This window comes from Python bivittatus, unplaced genomic scaffold, assembly GCF_059951505.1.
Source record: "Python bivittatus isolate LINGU-HERP-01145 unplaced genomic scaffold, Pbiv_v1 ctg000020_np1212, whole genome shotgun sequence".
NCBI lineage: Eukaryota > Metazoa > Chordata > Lepidosauria > Squamata > Pythonidae > Python > Python bivittatus.
In genome coordinates this window covers 17653584-17671696 of record NW_028277030.1, presented here as the reverse complement: position 1 = coordinate 17671696, position 18113 = coordinate 17653584, and the positions used below count along the sequence as shown (strand labels likewise).

The window sequence follows — 18113 nt, the reverse complement described above, 5'->3', positions numbered from 1 at the left end:
CGCCTTGCGACAGAAGTGGTAGGCGGGGAGATGGCCTACCTGCCTATCACGCAGGCGCAGTCACGGCGGTTTGGGCCGGCTCCCCTCCCCGCCCCTTCGGTTGGCCAGCGCGGCGAGCAGGAGAAGCGGGCGAGCGCCGTCGGGGGGCCTCCGCTCTCGGAGCGAGCCGCGCTCCTCCTTTTCCTCCCTGTGTGGCGCGGCTTTTAGGCCCGGGAGGACGGACTCCCCCCTCGCCCTCTCCCCCCCTCTCCGCCCAGGGCGGCGGCGGCGGCGGAAGCGGCGGCGGGGAGGAGCAGCCCGGGTGCGCAGAGAACAGGTGAGTCACGGGGCCCGGGAGGGGGAAGGCGGACGGACGGACGGAAGGAAGGAAGGAAGGGGAGCGCGGTGGCGCGCAGCGGGTGGGCTTTCCTCCGCCAGTCCGCGCCTCTGAAGGTAATCCAGGGCCGAGGACAAGAATAACCCGCGGAGACATTTCTGTGAGATCCATCTTCTCACCTCGGTCTGCGTGGGGGAAAAGTGCCACCCCGTGCGAGGATGGGAAGGGCTCTCCCCTTTTAGTTTTGCCGTGACCCTCGCCCTTAGGATTGAACATCTGTGAACACGTGTTGGGGTTTTGCTTCTTCTTTTTGTCCCCCCGTGATAAAACTCTTTGCAAAGTGGCTCCGCCCTAAATCTCATGGTGTTGGGGAGGGCAAGTCAGTGGCTTCACAGATGTTTTGGATGAGATTTCTTCTGATTTTCTATTCCCTGAATCTATGAAAGGCAGAATTCAGATTGGGCCAGAATAATTCAGATCAGGTAGCCTTGATGCTGGGAAAGATGGAAGGCAAAAGGAGAAGGGGACGGCAGAGGATGAGATGGTTAAATAGCATCACTGAAGCAATGAGCATGAAACTGAGCAGACTCCGGGAGGCAGTGAAGGACAGGAAGGCCTGGCGCAATATGGTTCATGGGGTCACGAAGAGTCGGACACGACTTAACGACTAAACAACAACAACAAGCCTTTTCAGTTAAAGCTGTTCTTCAATATATTTCTATATAACTATTTGTTTTAAGAAAATGAGAACTGCATTAGGTTAATTGGTAAGTCCATCAGATGCATATTTGTATCTGTCAGAGATTGGCAGTGTGATTGGGAGCTTAGAATTAGCTATGAAGAAAATAGCTTGTCTTTTGAAAATCTGTAAACTATTTTCATATATTTAGTGTACAACATTAAAGAGTTCTATAAATTAGTTATACAGGAGATCAGAATACTTTAGTCTACTGAAATTGGAAGGGAGCACAGCTGATTTCAGTGGGAGATGTTTCTCAATATGAGTACTGTATTCTGGAAGGTGGTGTTACTGTTTTTCAGATGAAGTCTGCCACCATTTCTTTATACTGGTCATTGATCAAATAAATATTACTGTACAGTACTTATACATATGTATGATGCATATAAGGGTTCCCTTTTTTTCAATATATTCAGTGCAAGATGGATCTGATTCTGTTCACTGGAACTTAATATCAAGTAGATTGTACCATTAGTTCTGTTATCAGGGCTAAAAATAAATGTTGTTTATATGCTGGAATGGTTGCTTATGCAATTTATGATGATCCTATTTTAGAACTGGCTAGGTGGAATCCTGTATGTTTTAATATTTATGCAGAAAATGAAAACTGTTCGCTTTTATTGGAACCATTTAGAAATATTCAAGTCTAGCCTATCTATGGTTCCTTGAAAGAACATTTCCAAAAAGATTGCAGAAAACTGTAGGGTTATAGTTTATTCCTATGGATGTGAGCTTTACTTCACTGAATGAGGCTTTCTTTCAAATAATTGTGCATAGGATTGCAGCTTAAACCAGTTGACCATATTCATCAGTTATATGGTGTGGGATTGCTTTACACCAGTGTAAGTTTGCCTCTGACTTTCCTCCGCTCTGTACCATTTCCCCAACAAGGTCAACTATGTTTAAGCCTGCTGATTTTTATTTTAAAGTAGATTTGTTTTGAAAAAAATGTTTTGGACCAAAGTTTTGTAATACTATCAGATTCCAATTATTTGCTCCAATATTTAAATTGGAATAATAACAAAACTTTTATTACTGAATATCTGACTGTTAAAGAGAACTTCAATATCTACAGAATATAACAATGAGAAACATTTAGTTTGTGTTCCTTTGCTTCATTGCTATGAATGAAGTGCAGATCATCAAGTGTACTTTTAAGTACATATGTTGGTTTGATAATGTAGATTAACTGTTGAAACATATGCGGGTTGCGGTGTCTGTGCTACCTCTGAGGTGGACCTCTTCAATAGGAGGCTGGAGAATAGTGATTTTTGAACAGATTCTCTAGCAATCCTGAAGATTCCTAAAATATAAAAGTTAGTATACTTTGTTTGAAATATAACTGTTTACCATAGTTCATGTTCTGGTAGTGCTTTGTATAGACTAAGAATATTTACCAGAATTCTTTGCTACATGAAAAGGATATTTGGAAACCAATTAATTAATATTATTTAGGGCTGGTGGTATGAAAATGCCCTCATTTTCAGACAGTTGTAGTTTTCAGTTTACAGTAGAGTGTATAAGAGTGACAGTGACTGTTGTGCGGAAAGTAGAGAAAATATGAATGGCTGGTTTGTTGAATTCTTAAAAATTGGATATTGATGCTGATGTGTATCTGGCTATATCCATAGTTTAGATGTCACTGATGTTTATCTGTTATGGTTTGCATTATTTTTGGAATTGTATGTTTAAGAAAGCTCTGATGAATTTGATGATTTTTTAAAAAAATTGATGTTCCTGAAAACCTAGTTATCAATTTATTGGATTGTAATTCTAACAACTTAGCAAGTACAATAAGTTGAACTTTTTTTTTCTTGTTCTAAGGTGATCAAAAGTCAAACTATTTTACTACATTTATGGTCATTGGGTGAGATGTTACAAAGATTTTTTGTTGATAATATATGTGAACATATTATTACTGGGTCTTTAGTAAAGATACAAATATATTTAACAATTCATTTTTAAAGGTGAGCAGAATATTGGTTTTCTACTTGCATTGTTTTAAGGGAGAAAGTGACAGTCCTATTAAATGGAGTAGACTTGCATTTTTGTATTCAGTTATCAACACTCAAATGAAATATGTAGTAGAAAGGAAGATGATACTGACTTTAAGCCAACTTATGATTAAACAGAAAATAACTATTAGTGAATCTAATGACTCACTTTTAAAGCTATTTGCAAAAATAAAATTATTTGGATAATCTTTTCTGATAAGTGCAGTTTGTACTATCCTGTAAACCCATATGACAGCTTGCTTTTTTTTTTTTAAAGAAAATACAATGGGAAACAAGAGATACCTATGCTAATTGATCAAATGTTATTTAGCTATGTCATAATTTAGTACCACTTTAAAAAAATAGAGACATGAATTTAATATTTAATGTGTGTTCGCCAATTTTATTTTTATGTCTGTAAACATGAGTTTATAGTAGGGGTTTGCTTAAAAATATTTTGAACATAATGTTTAAAATTGAGTAATCCTTTTCGATGGTTTATACACTGACACGTGGTCTTGGGTGGGAAAAGTAATTTTCACTAAACAGTAAATGTTACAATAAGTTATCAATCAATTTGTAATTAGAAATCCAAATTATATTGGGAAAATAAAATAAAGAGGACTTCCCAAAAAATTAAAAGTGTTTATGCTATTGTTGTTGTTAGTATATTTTATTTATACATTGTGTTTTTTTCCAGGGAGCTTCTCTCCACCCGTGCCATGTTATTCTTTCAAAAATTGTGTGATGTGTATTGGGCTGAGAGATAAATGACTGGCCCAAGGTTGCCTATATAGCTTCCTAGTGGGGTTGAGGGGAAAGTGATTTGAATCTGGCTCCCTGTGTCCTCATTTAAAATCTAGGAGGACATATAGAAATACTTCCTTTTTTAAAAAAAAATTACAGGTAGTCCTCAAGTTATGACCTCCCTGTGAATGCATGCACCATGCACCCTTTTTCCTCAGCCTTCCTGCAATTGCACACATGCACATAGTACCCCATGCCCTATTCCCACAGCCTCCCTACAAACGCTCCCACCCCAGGCCCTATTTCCACAGCCTTCCTGTGATCACACCCACCCTGCACTCATTTTATTTATTTATTTATTTATTTATTTATTCGGCTTGTATGCCGCCCATCTCCCCCATGGGTGACTCTGGGCGGCTCACAATAAAAAAGAAGAAATACAATTCTCTCCAAGATGGCTAAAAACTATAAATAATTTAAAAACGTATTAAAAATACCGTAAAAAACCTCCTCTAATTTTGGCCCTATAAAAATCTATAAGATGCTGGGGGGGGCAACCCATCATCCCACCAGCCATCTCCACAGGTGCGGGCCCCCCTCTGGCCCCCAGGCCTTCTGGCAAAGCCAGGATTTAATACCTTTCCTGAAGGCCATGAGGGAGGGGGCACACCGGACCTCAGGAGGCAGGATGTTCCATAGGGCGGGTGCTACAGCAGAAAAGGCTCTCTGCCTAGACCCCACCAATCGAAATTCCCTGACCGGTGGGGTCTGCAACCTGCCCCTTCTGCTGGACCGAGTGGGACGGGCTGAAGTGACCAGGGCGAGGCGGTTCCTCAGATAACCTGGTCCTGTGCCATGAAGGGCTTTAAAGGTGATAACCAACACCTTGAATTGGACGCGGAAACAAACTGGTAACCAATGCAGCTCGCGCAACAGCGGTGTTATATGTGCCCTCCTAGGGGCATTAAGAACTGTCCGCGCCGCCACATTCTGCACCAGCTGTAGCTTCCGGATACTCTTCAAGGGTAGCCTCATGTAGAGCGCATTACAGTAGTCCAACCCAGAGGTGACCAGGGCATGAGTGACCGTGCGGAGGTCCCCCTGATCCAGGAAGGGGCGTAACTGCCACACGACACGAAGTCGTGCAAAGGCCCTCCTGGCCACGACTGCCACCTGCTCTTCGAGCAGGAGTCGTGAGTCCAGGAGAACCCCCAAATTACGCACCGGGTCTGTCTGGGTGCAATTTTCTTGGCCTCCCTGCAATCACCCACACACTCATACCCCGCACTCTTTCCACAGCCTCTCTGTGATCGCATGCCCCCTGTGCCCTCACTTCCTGGCCTTTCTGAGTTCAAGCTGCATTCCCTCCCTGACTTGCACGTGGCCTGCGCTGGGTCTCCCAGGATCTCCCTTATCCCCCTGCGGCACTCCCGCACTCCTTATCTGGGACTCCCTCCTCTTCTCATTTAACAACCCGTGTGTCTTGTGTTATAACAACCAGGACTGCCTGGATTGCCTGCCTGGATTTCCATCACTAAGTGATGTAGTCACGTGACATTGCAATGGCAATCCTGTTCCCAGTTGCAGTTGTAGCTCCAGGGCTACCTGAGCAATCTGTCAGTTACATGGAGGAATATATAAATCAGATAAGCCTCCCCCCCAAAAAAATCATTTATCAATCAATTTGTAATTAGAAATCAAAATTGTACTGGGAAAATAAAGTGGATTTCCCAAAAAATTAAAAGTATCTATAAAGAAGAAAAAAGTTAGGGTTAGGGTTAGTCAGTTAGGGTAGTCCTCAGTTAACAACCGTAATTGGGACCGGAAACTCCATTGCTAAGTGACGGGGTCATAAAGTGAAAAATCACATGGTCATGCTTACTAATGATGGCAGTTTCGGTTGCAGTTGTTAAGTGAATTGTGTGGTCGTTAAGCACGATGTCATGTGACTGCAGCTTGTGCCTTCCTGCCAGCTTCCCCATTGACTCTGCTTGTTGGAAGCCAGCAGTGAAAGTTGCAAATGATGAGCACGTGACCGTGGGACACTGCAACCATCATAATTTTATTTATATATAAATGTGACATATAAATAAATAAAATAAAAATAATTGCAAGCTGGTTGCCTGAATTATGATCATGTCACTGCAGGGATGCTGTGACAGCTCCAACTTTGAGGACTGGCCATAAGTCTCCTTGTTCAGTGCCACTGTAACTTCAAACAGTCACTGAACGAATGGCCATTAAGTGAGGACTACCTGTATAGGTCCTGTATTTAAAACAACCGCTACTATAAATGTAATTACAAATATGAAAAATTGTTATCTGATTAGAAAAAGAGTAAGCAAGAACATTGATTAGATCAATACAAAACTTAAAATCCAAATTACTGCTAATTTTGTTAAAGCTAAAACTGAATTCACAAAGTTTTTCCAGGAATATAGGTTAATTAGCCTCAAAACAGAGAAAAATAATATTTAATTAAATTGGAGCTCCCAATATTGTCAGCAGATGACAGTAGATTCATCCTTTACAAAATCAGAGTTACAGATAGTCCTCGATTTATGATGGCAATTGGGACTGGAATTTCCATCACTAAGCAATGCGGTCATAAAGTGCAACCACATTGCTTAGTGACGGAAATCCCTGCAGTCCCAGTTGCCATTGTTAACTGATTCCCACAGTCATTAGGTGAGGCGACTTCCTATCAGCTTTTCACAACCAAAGTTAGTAGGGAAGCTGGCAGGAAGTTGCAAATCCCAAGTCCATAGGCAGGTTAGTGGCTGCTGCTGGATGGAGCGAGCGGGTGGGGGAGGGTGCCGGGGAGCATTTGCAAGAGGTGCCATGTGGGTGAGGGTGTGAGGGGGTGCATGAGTGGTGCTGCGTGGGTTGGGGTGCGTAAGTGGCTGGTATGGTGTGAGCAAAGAGTGGCTGGGGGAGGGTGCGCAGGTGGGGGAGACTGTCAGGCCTAGCCCAGGGAACTCCAAGAGACCATGTAAATTCAGTCCAGCAATGTTTATTAGCTACAACCTCTAGCAGGAATCTTCCCAGACTGAAACCCCAGTTCCCAAGTAATCCCAGCCACAATGTTGTGAATTCCTCAGGGAGGTGTCAGTCTCATCCTCTTATCTCTCCCTCGCACCTCAGAAGATGAAAGAAAATGTTTTTCTCCCTGAGTCTGGCCTTCATAATTCCATTCCATCACAGAGACTTACCCCAGCGACTTGCTGTCTTCCCTGCCAGCTTCCCCTTTAACTTTCTGGGGAAGCTGGAGTGGAAGGTTGCAAATGTCAATCATCTGATCACGGGGTGCTTGGCAACCAGTCGGACAGGTGAACAGGTTGCCAACACGCAGATTGCGATAAGTGACTGCAGGGCTGCTGGGATGGCTGCAGCTTTGAGGAACAATCATAAGTCTCCTTTTTCAGCAACACTGTAACTTTGAATGGTAACTGAACAAATGGTTGTAAGTCGAGGACTACCTGTAACTGAAGGGTTTAATATATATACACACAGACACATATCTATTTATCTTTTAAAAAGGGAAAGTCACTGGCCTAGGTGAAGTATTTGGTGAATTTTAAAAGAATACAAAGATCTCAATTGCCTCCCTCCCTTTCTCTGATTGGCTCCCATCCTATTGATTTTCCAATACTCGAGCGAACCTTTGAAGTAAATTTCTGCTATTGATTTGGAGGCTGCTGGTCATTTCTTAGTACACTGTTGTTTTGTTTTGCTAATTGTTTTTCTGCAGTTTCTATTTTAATGTTTGTATTATTTTATAAGTGTTTAAAGTGGCATATAAGCTGTAGTAATAAAATGAATATTTTGATTCTAAACTATAATTGTAAGCTAATAATCTCAAATGAATTGTACTAAATTTTTATAAATCTTGATCAGCCTTGAACAAAAAGCAATATGTGTAGTCCTGCTTGAGAATAATGAAATGTGATTCATAAGTGTAAAATGTTCCTTTATTTATATGCTCTTTGTTTATATTAAATTCAAGTTTAGCCCCAGATTTTAACAAAAAGATAGATCAGTTTCATTAATTTAAAAAGACACAAAAAGGCACCATAATTTAGATTCAGGAAAATTACACTTTTTAAAGGTACTAAACAGGATATCCACTATTCCTTTTATTTAATTTAGTTATGGAAACATTAGCAGTCACCCTACAAGTAAACAAGGAAGTGAATTCAAGAAAGCTGTTAGTTAAATTTATTTGAAGATGACATGTTTCTTACCCCTCTAGTGCAGCACAAGGAGAAATCTGAAGCTTTATGAAGCTGTCAGGCTTAATGGTTAATTTAAAAAAAAATCTCAGTTAACCTGCATTCATGTCCCCCTATATTGCAAAATATGATATCTGAACTGTTAGGAAACTCTGTTTCAGGTAAATCTTTAAATACTTACGAGTATATATATCCAACCAATTTTTAAAAGTTTACTATTGATTATGCTCCAACATGGAAACAGACAGCAGAAGTTTGCAGTGTTAGAATAAATGTTTTTAGCTGTTCTAGGATGAACAGTGGCATTCAAACAGCCCTTCCAAGGCTGATGTTCTTCTCTAAAACCATCTCAAGGTGGCAAGAAAAATTGAATTGTTTTAAATCAACCAAGTCAAAGATCAGTACAGATATTTTATATATATCTCAGAAAAAAAGAAACTGGGTAGAATTATATTTGTAAGTATTCCTATAGCACAGTTAACTCACACTCTTTGTTTATTTTAGATAACAAAACAATGGGTTGACATTGAATATACCCAATATTTAAATATATCTTTCAAATTCTACTATTTAAACAAATGAATACATTTAACAAATTTACTCAAGTTACCATACAAATCTTAAGCAAAGTATCACAGGATTAGTGCTGTGTATTTCCCTGTCAATCCAAGGTACTTCCTTGTTTTTTTGTCAAGTTAATTACTGTATTAGCATGGATTATTCAGTATAAAATATTAATACAAGAATCTGATTTTGCACCAAGGCAAAGCTAGAGTAATAATAGGTCCTGTATCTCTAGTTCCTTAGAGTAGCTGTGTTTTTTTTCTCCTGGGTTCATGCAGCTGTCTTTGTAACTGGCCATGATATGAGAAGAGATGCATGTAGATTAGGGTGCTCTTGACAGGTGCTGAGTACATGCCCAAATAATATTGTGCTCTTTGATTCCCCATCTCTGTACTGTCCTAAGGACTTTAGCTCTTACACAAGCAATGAGTATTCATCTTTAAAAAATATATCAGGATTTGTGTAAATTATGATAGATGTGTAATGGGAAATAAATATGTGAATTGTATAATCTTTTGTTGAACACATAAATTATTCCTTCAGAAAAATAAAACAATTTGACTCAAATTGGACCGCAAGAATATGCAAGCACTAGGCAAGCTGTAATTAATTTTTCTTTAGGTGACTAAGAAATGTGTATCTATTTGCCTACGCTTTTTTGCTTAAATATAAATCTAAGGAAGCAAGCATTATTAGCATATCTTAAAATAGTAACTTTTTTATAGAGGTGATTGTAAGATAAAACTGTAGTTCTATTTATACTATCTTCCCTAATCAAATATTTCAGTGGAATTACTTTAGGCTATCGGAATTTTTTTTAGCTATTATACAATTCATGAAATTGGTATTTATTTTTAATGTTGTTTACTAAATTTAAAGCAGACATGCAGCAGATTGCTAAGAGTTTAAGGGAGAAGAAAAATGTCTGATTTTGCAGTGCTGAGAACAGGCAAGCTTTAGTTTTCTAGTATAGATACAATTTGTATTGGTCTGAATTATCTTGCTGATTGAGTTGAAAGTAATGGTGGGAGGCAAGGAATAGGGATAGGATTGTTCACTGAAATCCACTTAAACTTCCAGATAAGTTGTTTAGTTGCCTTTTTTCATTCCTCTCACTTCTATTGTTCCCGTGTTATCTCTTTTAGTGGATAGGGTTTAGTATTAGAGTGTGAAGATAGTGAGACATATTAAGTAGCCAGTTAATTCTTCACTCTGATGTAATTGAAGACAGTCAGTTTATTCATAACTAAGGTAATGATTTTTGAACATGTAAATAGTTTGGTAATCTTGTACTCCTTGAAAAATTGCCAAGGAATAGTGCTGCCCCCACTTAAATACTTTTTCCATTGTCCAGTTTGCTATGAACCCATGGTTGCCTGCAATCTCTTGCTAACATGGGAATGTCAAATAGTTGTGTAAGTTATAGTCCAAAATCCCTGGAAGGAAATGTTGCTGAATCATGTATATTCATTCATTAATCAATAGGGAGGAGCATAATGGGTCATGTTTTTACTTTTATGGGAAGAATTTCTTATCACTTTTTTCATAAATCACATACTTGCTAAACAAAGGTAATTTCTTCAGTTTTCCTCCATTCTTAACTCCTAGGGACTTAATTCATGTAGATTTCTTAGCAGCAATATGGTTTATTCCCCACTCCATCCTTTTCATATGAGCTTTAATATTGTTAAGTTTGTTGGAGAGATAACTTATGCAGTGAATTTCTTTCTCACTTTCTTGTTTATCCCAATTTGAAGGAATTCTTTTCCCTGTCCCCATTGAGGAGTAATAACTGAAACACAGGGAATTAAGAATGGAAAGAATGCTGCTTTTACTATAAATAATGGGATGAAATTCCATGAGCCTATTAAACTCTGTATTACTTTGAGCAAAATACTTTTAAACTTCTAAATAACCATGCTGCTCCTTTTATCCCAATCCTGTATTTGCAATTTGCACATACCTCATAAATAAGCCAAGTGATAAACATCTGAATATGGCCAGTGTGATATGTCCCTTGAATACTGGATATTTTGCTTGTATTTTGTAAATAAGCTCAATCCTTGTGGGGGAGAGGGGGACATGTAGCTTCTGAAATAAGATCTCTTAAAATCTTTCTACATTTATTTTGACCTTTGCCTCAGTCATGGTATAAAACATGACCAAGTAAAACACAGTTCAATTTTTTCCTGTTGTCTCTCACACAAAGAGACTTGAAAATAATAGAAGTTACTTATGGTGAGGGCCTGTGCAGATATAAGGTCATCTCTTTCCTGTTCTTCCCTGTTTCCTTTTTACCCAAAAAGTCTTCAGGGGCTTCAGAATGGAGGAAGAGATGCACTTGTTTGTATGGTGCTATATTGAATTGGGCCTTCACTCAAGCAATCTCTGTTTATAGTGCTATCAGAGAATTTTGGATAGAAGATCTAGTTTATATTATAACTAAATTTTCTACTGATTTCCCTTCTTATAAAGTAATTGATTCAAACATGTTCTTGTGACATCTTGATAATGGAATATTCTTTCCCATGGGGGTATGGATTGGTGTTGATGTTATTTATTTATTTATTTTGCTTGTGTTAGATACTTTTTGGTGCAAGATCAAAACTTACTTTTTGTCCAGTCAATGTAATGTTTAAAAGTTTAAATTGGTTTAATAACCTGTGTGTATTTTGTACAATGATTGCTTTTTATTTTGCATAGGTACAGGTAGTCCTCAACTTACGACCACAATAGAGAATGGAAAATTTGTTGTTAAGTGGTGTGTTCATTACGTGAGGCATCATGTGACCACACCCAATTTTATGACATTTTTGGTAGCAGTTGTTAAGCAAATCACCATGGTTAAGTGAAACACATGGTTGTTAAACAAATCATATGGTCATTAAGTGAATCACGCAGTTCCCCATTGATTTTGCTTGTTGGAAGCCACTGGGAAGGTTGCAAATGGCAATCATGTGACCCCAGTATGCTGCAACTGACATGAATGCATGCTGGCTGCCAAGTGCCCAAATTTTGATCATGTGACCGGAGGGATGCTGCAACAGATGTAAATCACTTTCTTCAGTGCCATCATAACTTCAGATGGTCACTAAACGAATGGTCATAAGTCGAGGACTACCTATACTGCTTTATTTGGTTTATTCTGGTTACATTTTGTTTCCACTCTTATATCTTTAGAATTCATATACAGGTAGCCCCTGGGTTAAGAACGCCTGGTTTAAGGATGACCCATAGTTAAAAACGGAGCCTATTGTAGCAAAATTTGAGTTAAATACACAAAGATTTGAGTTAAATACACAATGGTTCAAGTTAATTGCACAGTACTGTTCTAGCTTACATACAAATTCGACTTAAGGACAGACCTTGGGAATGGAACTTTTTCAAATCATACCATATGCAAAGTATGATAAGCCAAGTGTAAATCAAACTGTGGTTAATTTTAGGGATTACATAATGTATGAAGGATCTCAATTTAAAATAGGTTAGAGTTCTGGGTATCTTTCAGACCTCTCAGCACTTCTCATTTTCGTGCCTCTAGGCATGTTGAATATCAGTTCCTAAAACACCTAATTGCTCTGTACCATTTTGGCTAGGAGTTCGAGGAACTGTAGTCCAACACTTTGGAGGCAAGAGAATTGGAACATTACTTTAGTTACTTATTCAGGTAGGTCATGTATAATAAATTACCCACTGCTGCTGTGGTGCAACTTGGGTGAAATCCAAGATTGCCTCCTTCCTCATGGAGCCTTTGGTATTCTCACTGCATCAGCTCTGGAGTGTTAGGGGTTTTCTAGAACATATTTTGCAGGCTTGTTGGAGAGAGGAGGGGGAGGAAAGGACAGCAGTGTGATTAGGAGTTCATTTGTGCAATGCAGACTATTGCCTTTTATTTTTAAAATAAAAATGAAAAAATAAATGGAAGAGGACAGATTTCATTCATAATGGATACCCTTATCCCTAACCAGAGAAACATTTCTTGAGCCTGAAATATTGTTTAAAAAATAGTGATAATGCATAGCCTCGATTTCCAATTTATTGAATATTGATAATACTATCAGTTTAAGAGCTTTTGTTTAAAGAATCATTTGTGTTTTGTTATCTTGTCTGATATGCAGTATTCCATACAACTGATAAATATATTGCATTTACATATGAAGTACTGTAAAAAAGTAAAGCCTTTTTTTCTGGAACTTACTAATATAAAACTATATGCAGTGACTTGACGGAAATGTTATGTACTTGCAAGGTGTTCTCTTACATTGTGGGGGGAAAGGTGCATAAACTCTTTTAGAAGCATTTAATACGTCTGTCAGAGGCTAGGGTAGTGAGAGTAGATCTGATGCCTTGAATGAGAAATGCTGCTTGCTTTGAATAATAATATAATACAAAATGAAAGCATAGCTTAAAACAAGAAAGGTTCAAAACCCATTAGGCTTTCAGATGGCTTTCAAACAGTGCTTATGGAGTATATCTGAACACTTTTTTTTTTTTTTTTTTACCAGACTCCACATTTATTTTTTTGACTGGGATCTAAGCACTGTTTCTCTGTATTTATCTCATAAAGTGTTCCTAGCAATGATCACATATATTAAAGCTTAACTTAAAGAAGTCCCCTAGTTTATTTCAGCAGTGGAGTAGCTCTGATTTCCAGTGTTGATGTTGATTTATATTATAATTGATAGATTCATTGATGTTTTGAAGATTGTGTGTTATAAAGGCTATTTAAGAGGAAAGCAGTCTGCACCAATCTTTTTTCCCCTTTTCTTTCATCTTCTAAAACCCAGAGAGTAAAGGGCATTACATAATGATGGAATTGCCCAAAACTGATCAAGAAGAACTTGAAGAAATCCCATACTTTGCTAGATTTAGAGCAGTTTCTTCATCCCACTCCTCATATACAAACACATACTACTGAAATCACAGTGTGCCCCATATTGTTCAGTCCTCCTTAACTGTCTGGAGAAAGTTTGGGGATAGTACAGTGGGTTAGAGAAGAAAAAGGAGGAAGAAAAAGATTGCTTGCATGAGCTGCCTTCCCCCAGTGAGCTATTTTCAAGTCATGTAACTGTTGATTACAATCCAAAATTGTATACCGTTTATAAGCATATTTGTTTAAAGGTTTTTGGTAGTACTTCTAATTTCTACTACAAATAAAGCATTCTTCTAGAGGAAATACCTCCCCCTATTTAATTTAAATACCTCATAGATATATTATTTCAGATAATAGCCAGGGATTGATAAGGTAGCTTAAAAAAGGTATAAAGATGGACCCCATGTCTTGGAATGTTTACTACTATGAAGTAAATTAAAATAATTCCTTTGAAATAAAACTCTGCATTTGTTACTTGATTAATTTCTATGGAAAGTTCTGATGATCAACAGTGTAACTAATTTTTTTTTCCCCTATGAGTTCAGTTGTATAGTTCAACTCGAGAATTTTACAGTGTTGCTTTTTTTTTTGGTTGAAGTAGTACAAAATGTCAAAAATTAGAAGGAAGGTCACAGTGGAAAATACCAAGACCATATCTGATAGCACATCGAGAAGACCCAGTGTATTTGAAAGACTTGGACCCAGCACTGGAAGTTCTGCAGAGGTGAGTCGAAAAGTATTCTTTGTTCTTAATGTAACACTCTCATAAGCCAGAGATGATGGCAGGGAATGCTTTTCTCTTCTCTTACCATTGGAGTAAGTCACCTCATTGGTTTTGTGGGAATTGGATAAACCTATGAAGGCTTTCTTATCTTAGACTGATACATTATAAAGTATTGCACTCTTTCAAATGGGATGAGATGAGGGGGAACATGTCTGTCCAGTGCTTGTTCCTGATTGAATAAATGTTTGTGTTCATGATGTAAACATATTAGACTTGGAAAAGAAATCCCCCTCCTGAGGAAGTGACTCTCTTAGATTATTTCTGTTGTTGTTTTGCCCCTGTGTAATGTGGCTTATTTTAATATCTGAAGCCATTAGGATAACTTTCTTTGATGCAGTGCACCATGTTTAACTCTGCTGATGGCTAATCATTCAGACTGGTTTGGAGTGCTGAATTTGGATAAGATGTAACTGTTTCCAACTTTGATTCTCTATAAACATTTAGGACCAAATCCACCCATATTCTACAGAATGTGTGTGGATGGACGAATTATTTAGCTAGATGTTAGGAAAGGACAGGACAAATTCCAACATTTGTTTGCATGAATCACATTTTGGTGATACATGTCTTGCACATAGTCATAAAAATATATTTTAGTTGTTGGTGAGAAGAGAAGAGACCTTAGTTCATACCAACATACTTTGAAATGTCTTCTGTTATCCAACAGCTGGTGGTGAACACCGTCAGATTTTGCACTAAATTGTAGTTAGATTAGAATAATATGTGGAATTATTTGTTCTGTGACTTTTGACACAAGCAGTATTCCAACATTAGTTTGAAATTCACCCAGTAATGTCTGTCTCTTAGACACAGTGCCGTAACTGGTTGAAGACTGGCAACTGCCTCTATGGGAACACATGTAGATTCGTACATGGCCCTTCACCACGAGGTAAAGGCTTTAGCAGCAGTTACCGAAGGTAAATGAAGAACTCAGCTTCATATTCACATGCTTTTTCAAGCTGTTTTCTTGTCATCTTAAAAAAAAAATACAATGCAGTGATGTGGCTTATAAAGAATATAGTTATTCTGGAAGTATTAGTATGCCCTGACTTTTTGAGTATAGATTCTGAGAAATAAAATGTTTTTGTTAGAAGTTAATCTCTGCTTTAATAAATTTATTGAAGTCAGTCAGAAGTGAAAATGAATAAATACATTATTGCAGTTATTACAACTTTGTTTTGCTCAAATTCTCTCTAGTAGGTGATTAAGACAACACCAAAAATCTCAGTCTCTGTTCATAGAATTTTACATCTGGCAACATGATCAGTAACTAAGTATGCTTTCACAGTATGGCACACCTTTATGTCAAAATTGCTTTCCTAGTTGTCATTATAAAATGAAAAATTATTTACATGAGAAGTTTATTTTTATTTGTAACTCATGAAGAGCTTTGGTCTTATGTGTATTCACAATATGTAGCATTTTGTTTAACTAAAATGTATGTATGTAGTGTGGAATCCAATTAATTCCTTCCACTAACAGATTTGTTTACATCGGGGGAATTGGAACAGGAGCTAATTTTTGCTGCCTCCTATACTTTTCTGTGCACTTTCTAAATTTGTTCATGGGAGCGGGGGTTGGAGGACAAATTTTGAAGTGTGGAAAAATAGTTTATAAAATATCTAGGCTGCAATCCTATAAACAGTTATCTGGAAATAAGTCACATTATATTCAGTGGGGCTTACTTCTGAAATAAATGTGTAGGATTGCACTGCAAATTGCTGCTGAGAAATGCTAAGTATGGCTCATGCTTTTTTCAGATGTGTTTTCATTTTTTTAAAAAAGGAAAGGACTTTGAATTATTGCATGGAATGTGGTGTTAAACATTTCATTTCTGATTTTCATTTGAAATGGAATTAAAACTGTGAACTTCTGTTTTATAAATTATGCCTCTGATTAGATTGGAATATAAGATGTATTAACCAGCAAACAATCATTGTATGGATATTTCATGAATGTACAAGGAGCCACCTTATTTATAGCAAGTTAGATCATTGTCAGATGGACCAATTTAGTCAATCATTATTGAAAAGAAAGTGATAATGATTCTTTCTTTAGTTTCAGAGGAAGCATGATAGTGCTGCAATATAAATAGCGAACCATATTAATGCAGACTTTAGGCCTTGTGTGCCACAAACATAGGATGGCTCAGATAGGGCCTCTATGCATTAAGAGGGGGTACCTTCATGCTTAGATAAATTTTAAGGTTTACAATGATTTTTATGTAGAAACACCTTAGAGAACAACGACTTTCCCCTCAAAAGCAAGGAAAGAGTGCATGGGTTTAAAAACAGAACAAGTAAAAGTTCTTGAAATAAGGCACTTCAGTTAAGTTAAAATAGAATAATAGAAGAGATTTCTATTAAGTCTCTGCTAGTTAAACTAGAATAGTCCCTCAATGGTGGGGAAACAGGAAACACCACAAAAGGAGAGCAAGAAATGAGTGAATGAGAGGAAGGGCACTCCAGCAGATCAGCGTTGGAGTGGATAGGAGCAGAAACAGGTGGAAGAAGCAGATGTTTGGAATAGGAATGTGAGATTAAAAATGGTGAATAGACAAAAAAGAAATGGAAAACAGAAACAAGCAGAAGAGTAGTCTTGAAAGCAGAATCAGAAACAAGCTATTTGGTTGTGGGGATATCGTGAAAAATAAACACACAAGTGAAAGGTGAAAGGATTGGCAGAGGCAGGAAGATATGGCAGAAAATTGGTCATTCTGAGAGGAAAGGAGGAAAAAGGGTGTGAAATGGTAAACAGTGATAGAGGGACTAAGAGCTTGGTAGATGAGGTAAGGAAAGAAGAAGACAGATATGTGATGTTGGATGTATGTGGAAGTATTTAATTCAAGTAACATTTTGTTGTGGGCCCAATTTTTTTACATAAAGTTGTTGTAGTCTTAATCTATCATCTAAATCTTACACAATTTATGGCACAATCTTTTCTAAAAAATCACTGAGATTGCATATTTCCACTGATTCAAGAAACAAGCTTGATTTTATACTTGCTCATGGGAATAGTTGATAAAAATATTCAGTACTAATAACTTTTCTTCTTGCATAATCTATGTTAAATAGATATTGTGGAAACAAGAATCCTCAGTTATATTTTTGGAATGTATGCTATAATGACTAGATTGATGACTGGTCATGGTGAATTGATTTTAAAGGAAAACAATTAAGATCAGTAATTTAAATTATTCAAGATGCGAGGAAGAAAAGATTTAAAATAAACCCCATGTAATGTCCACAGTTCTTCTGAATAAACATAATACTAATTTTTGCTATATAGTAATTAATGTATTTCATGAAGAAGTATGCTTTCTAGATTGGGGAAAGGCAAGACTTTGAAATCAGTGGATTTCTGATTTTTTTCTCCCTGCAAGCTTGTAACTCTGCTGAGCTCTTTAAATAATCATTAAATATTTGGGAGAGGACTTTCAAACTCCTTTAGCCTCCTTCTCCCACTGTGATGTCTGTCCTGATTTTTTTCTCTTGTTTGCAATATAGATTGGGAGCATAATATATTAAATTTTATGTTGTAGTAAAAATTCTGTAGTCCTGTTATTTATGGATATAAAATGAATGTAGAAAGTAGAACAGAGATGGGGATCTTGTAGCCCTCCATTTATTTAGACTCCAATTTTATCTTCTTATGTCCATAAAGTTAAGAGATGATAAAAATTGTAATCCAATAAAATCTAGAAGGCCATAAGTTCCCACTCCTGATATAGGGAATCATGTCTCCCAGTATGTTTGGGAAAATTGATATCCTTCAAATATTAACCAATCCTGTTAATTATGACAGAACAATCCTGTATATTACGTGTTATATTATTAATACGTATTATGTAGACAGACGTGTGTG

The 18113-nt window shown here is 37.4% G+C and overlaps 1 protein-coding gene across 5 annotated transcripts in view; it reads left to right on the top strand.

Moving 5' to 3' along the window:
* The first annotated feature begins 43 nt into the window (after positions 1-43).
* ZC3H13 (zinc finger CCCH-type containing 13) overlaps positions 44-18113 on the top strand; it is a 60428-nt gene continuing 42358 nt past the window's right edge. For 2 of the 5 annotated variants that reach the window (XM_088135194.1, XM_088135216.1), the window contains exons 1-3: positions 177-316; positions 14064-14189; positions 15057-15166. In XM_088135194.1, the coding sequence (XP_087991320.1) occupies positions 14073-14189; positions 15057-15166 (227 nt within the window). In that variant the 5' untranslated portion in view covers positions 177-316; positions 14064-14072. Of the gene's footprint in view, positions 317-14063; positions 14190-15056; positions 15167-18113 lie in introns of all 5 variants that reach the window. The other 3 variants (XM_088135209.1, XM_088135222.1, XM_088135199.1) reach the window with 3 other exon arrangements.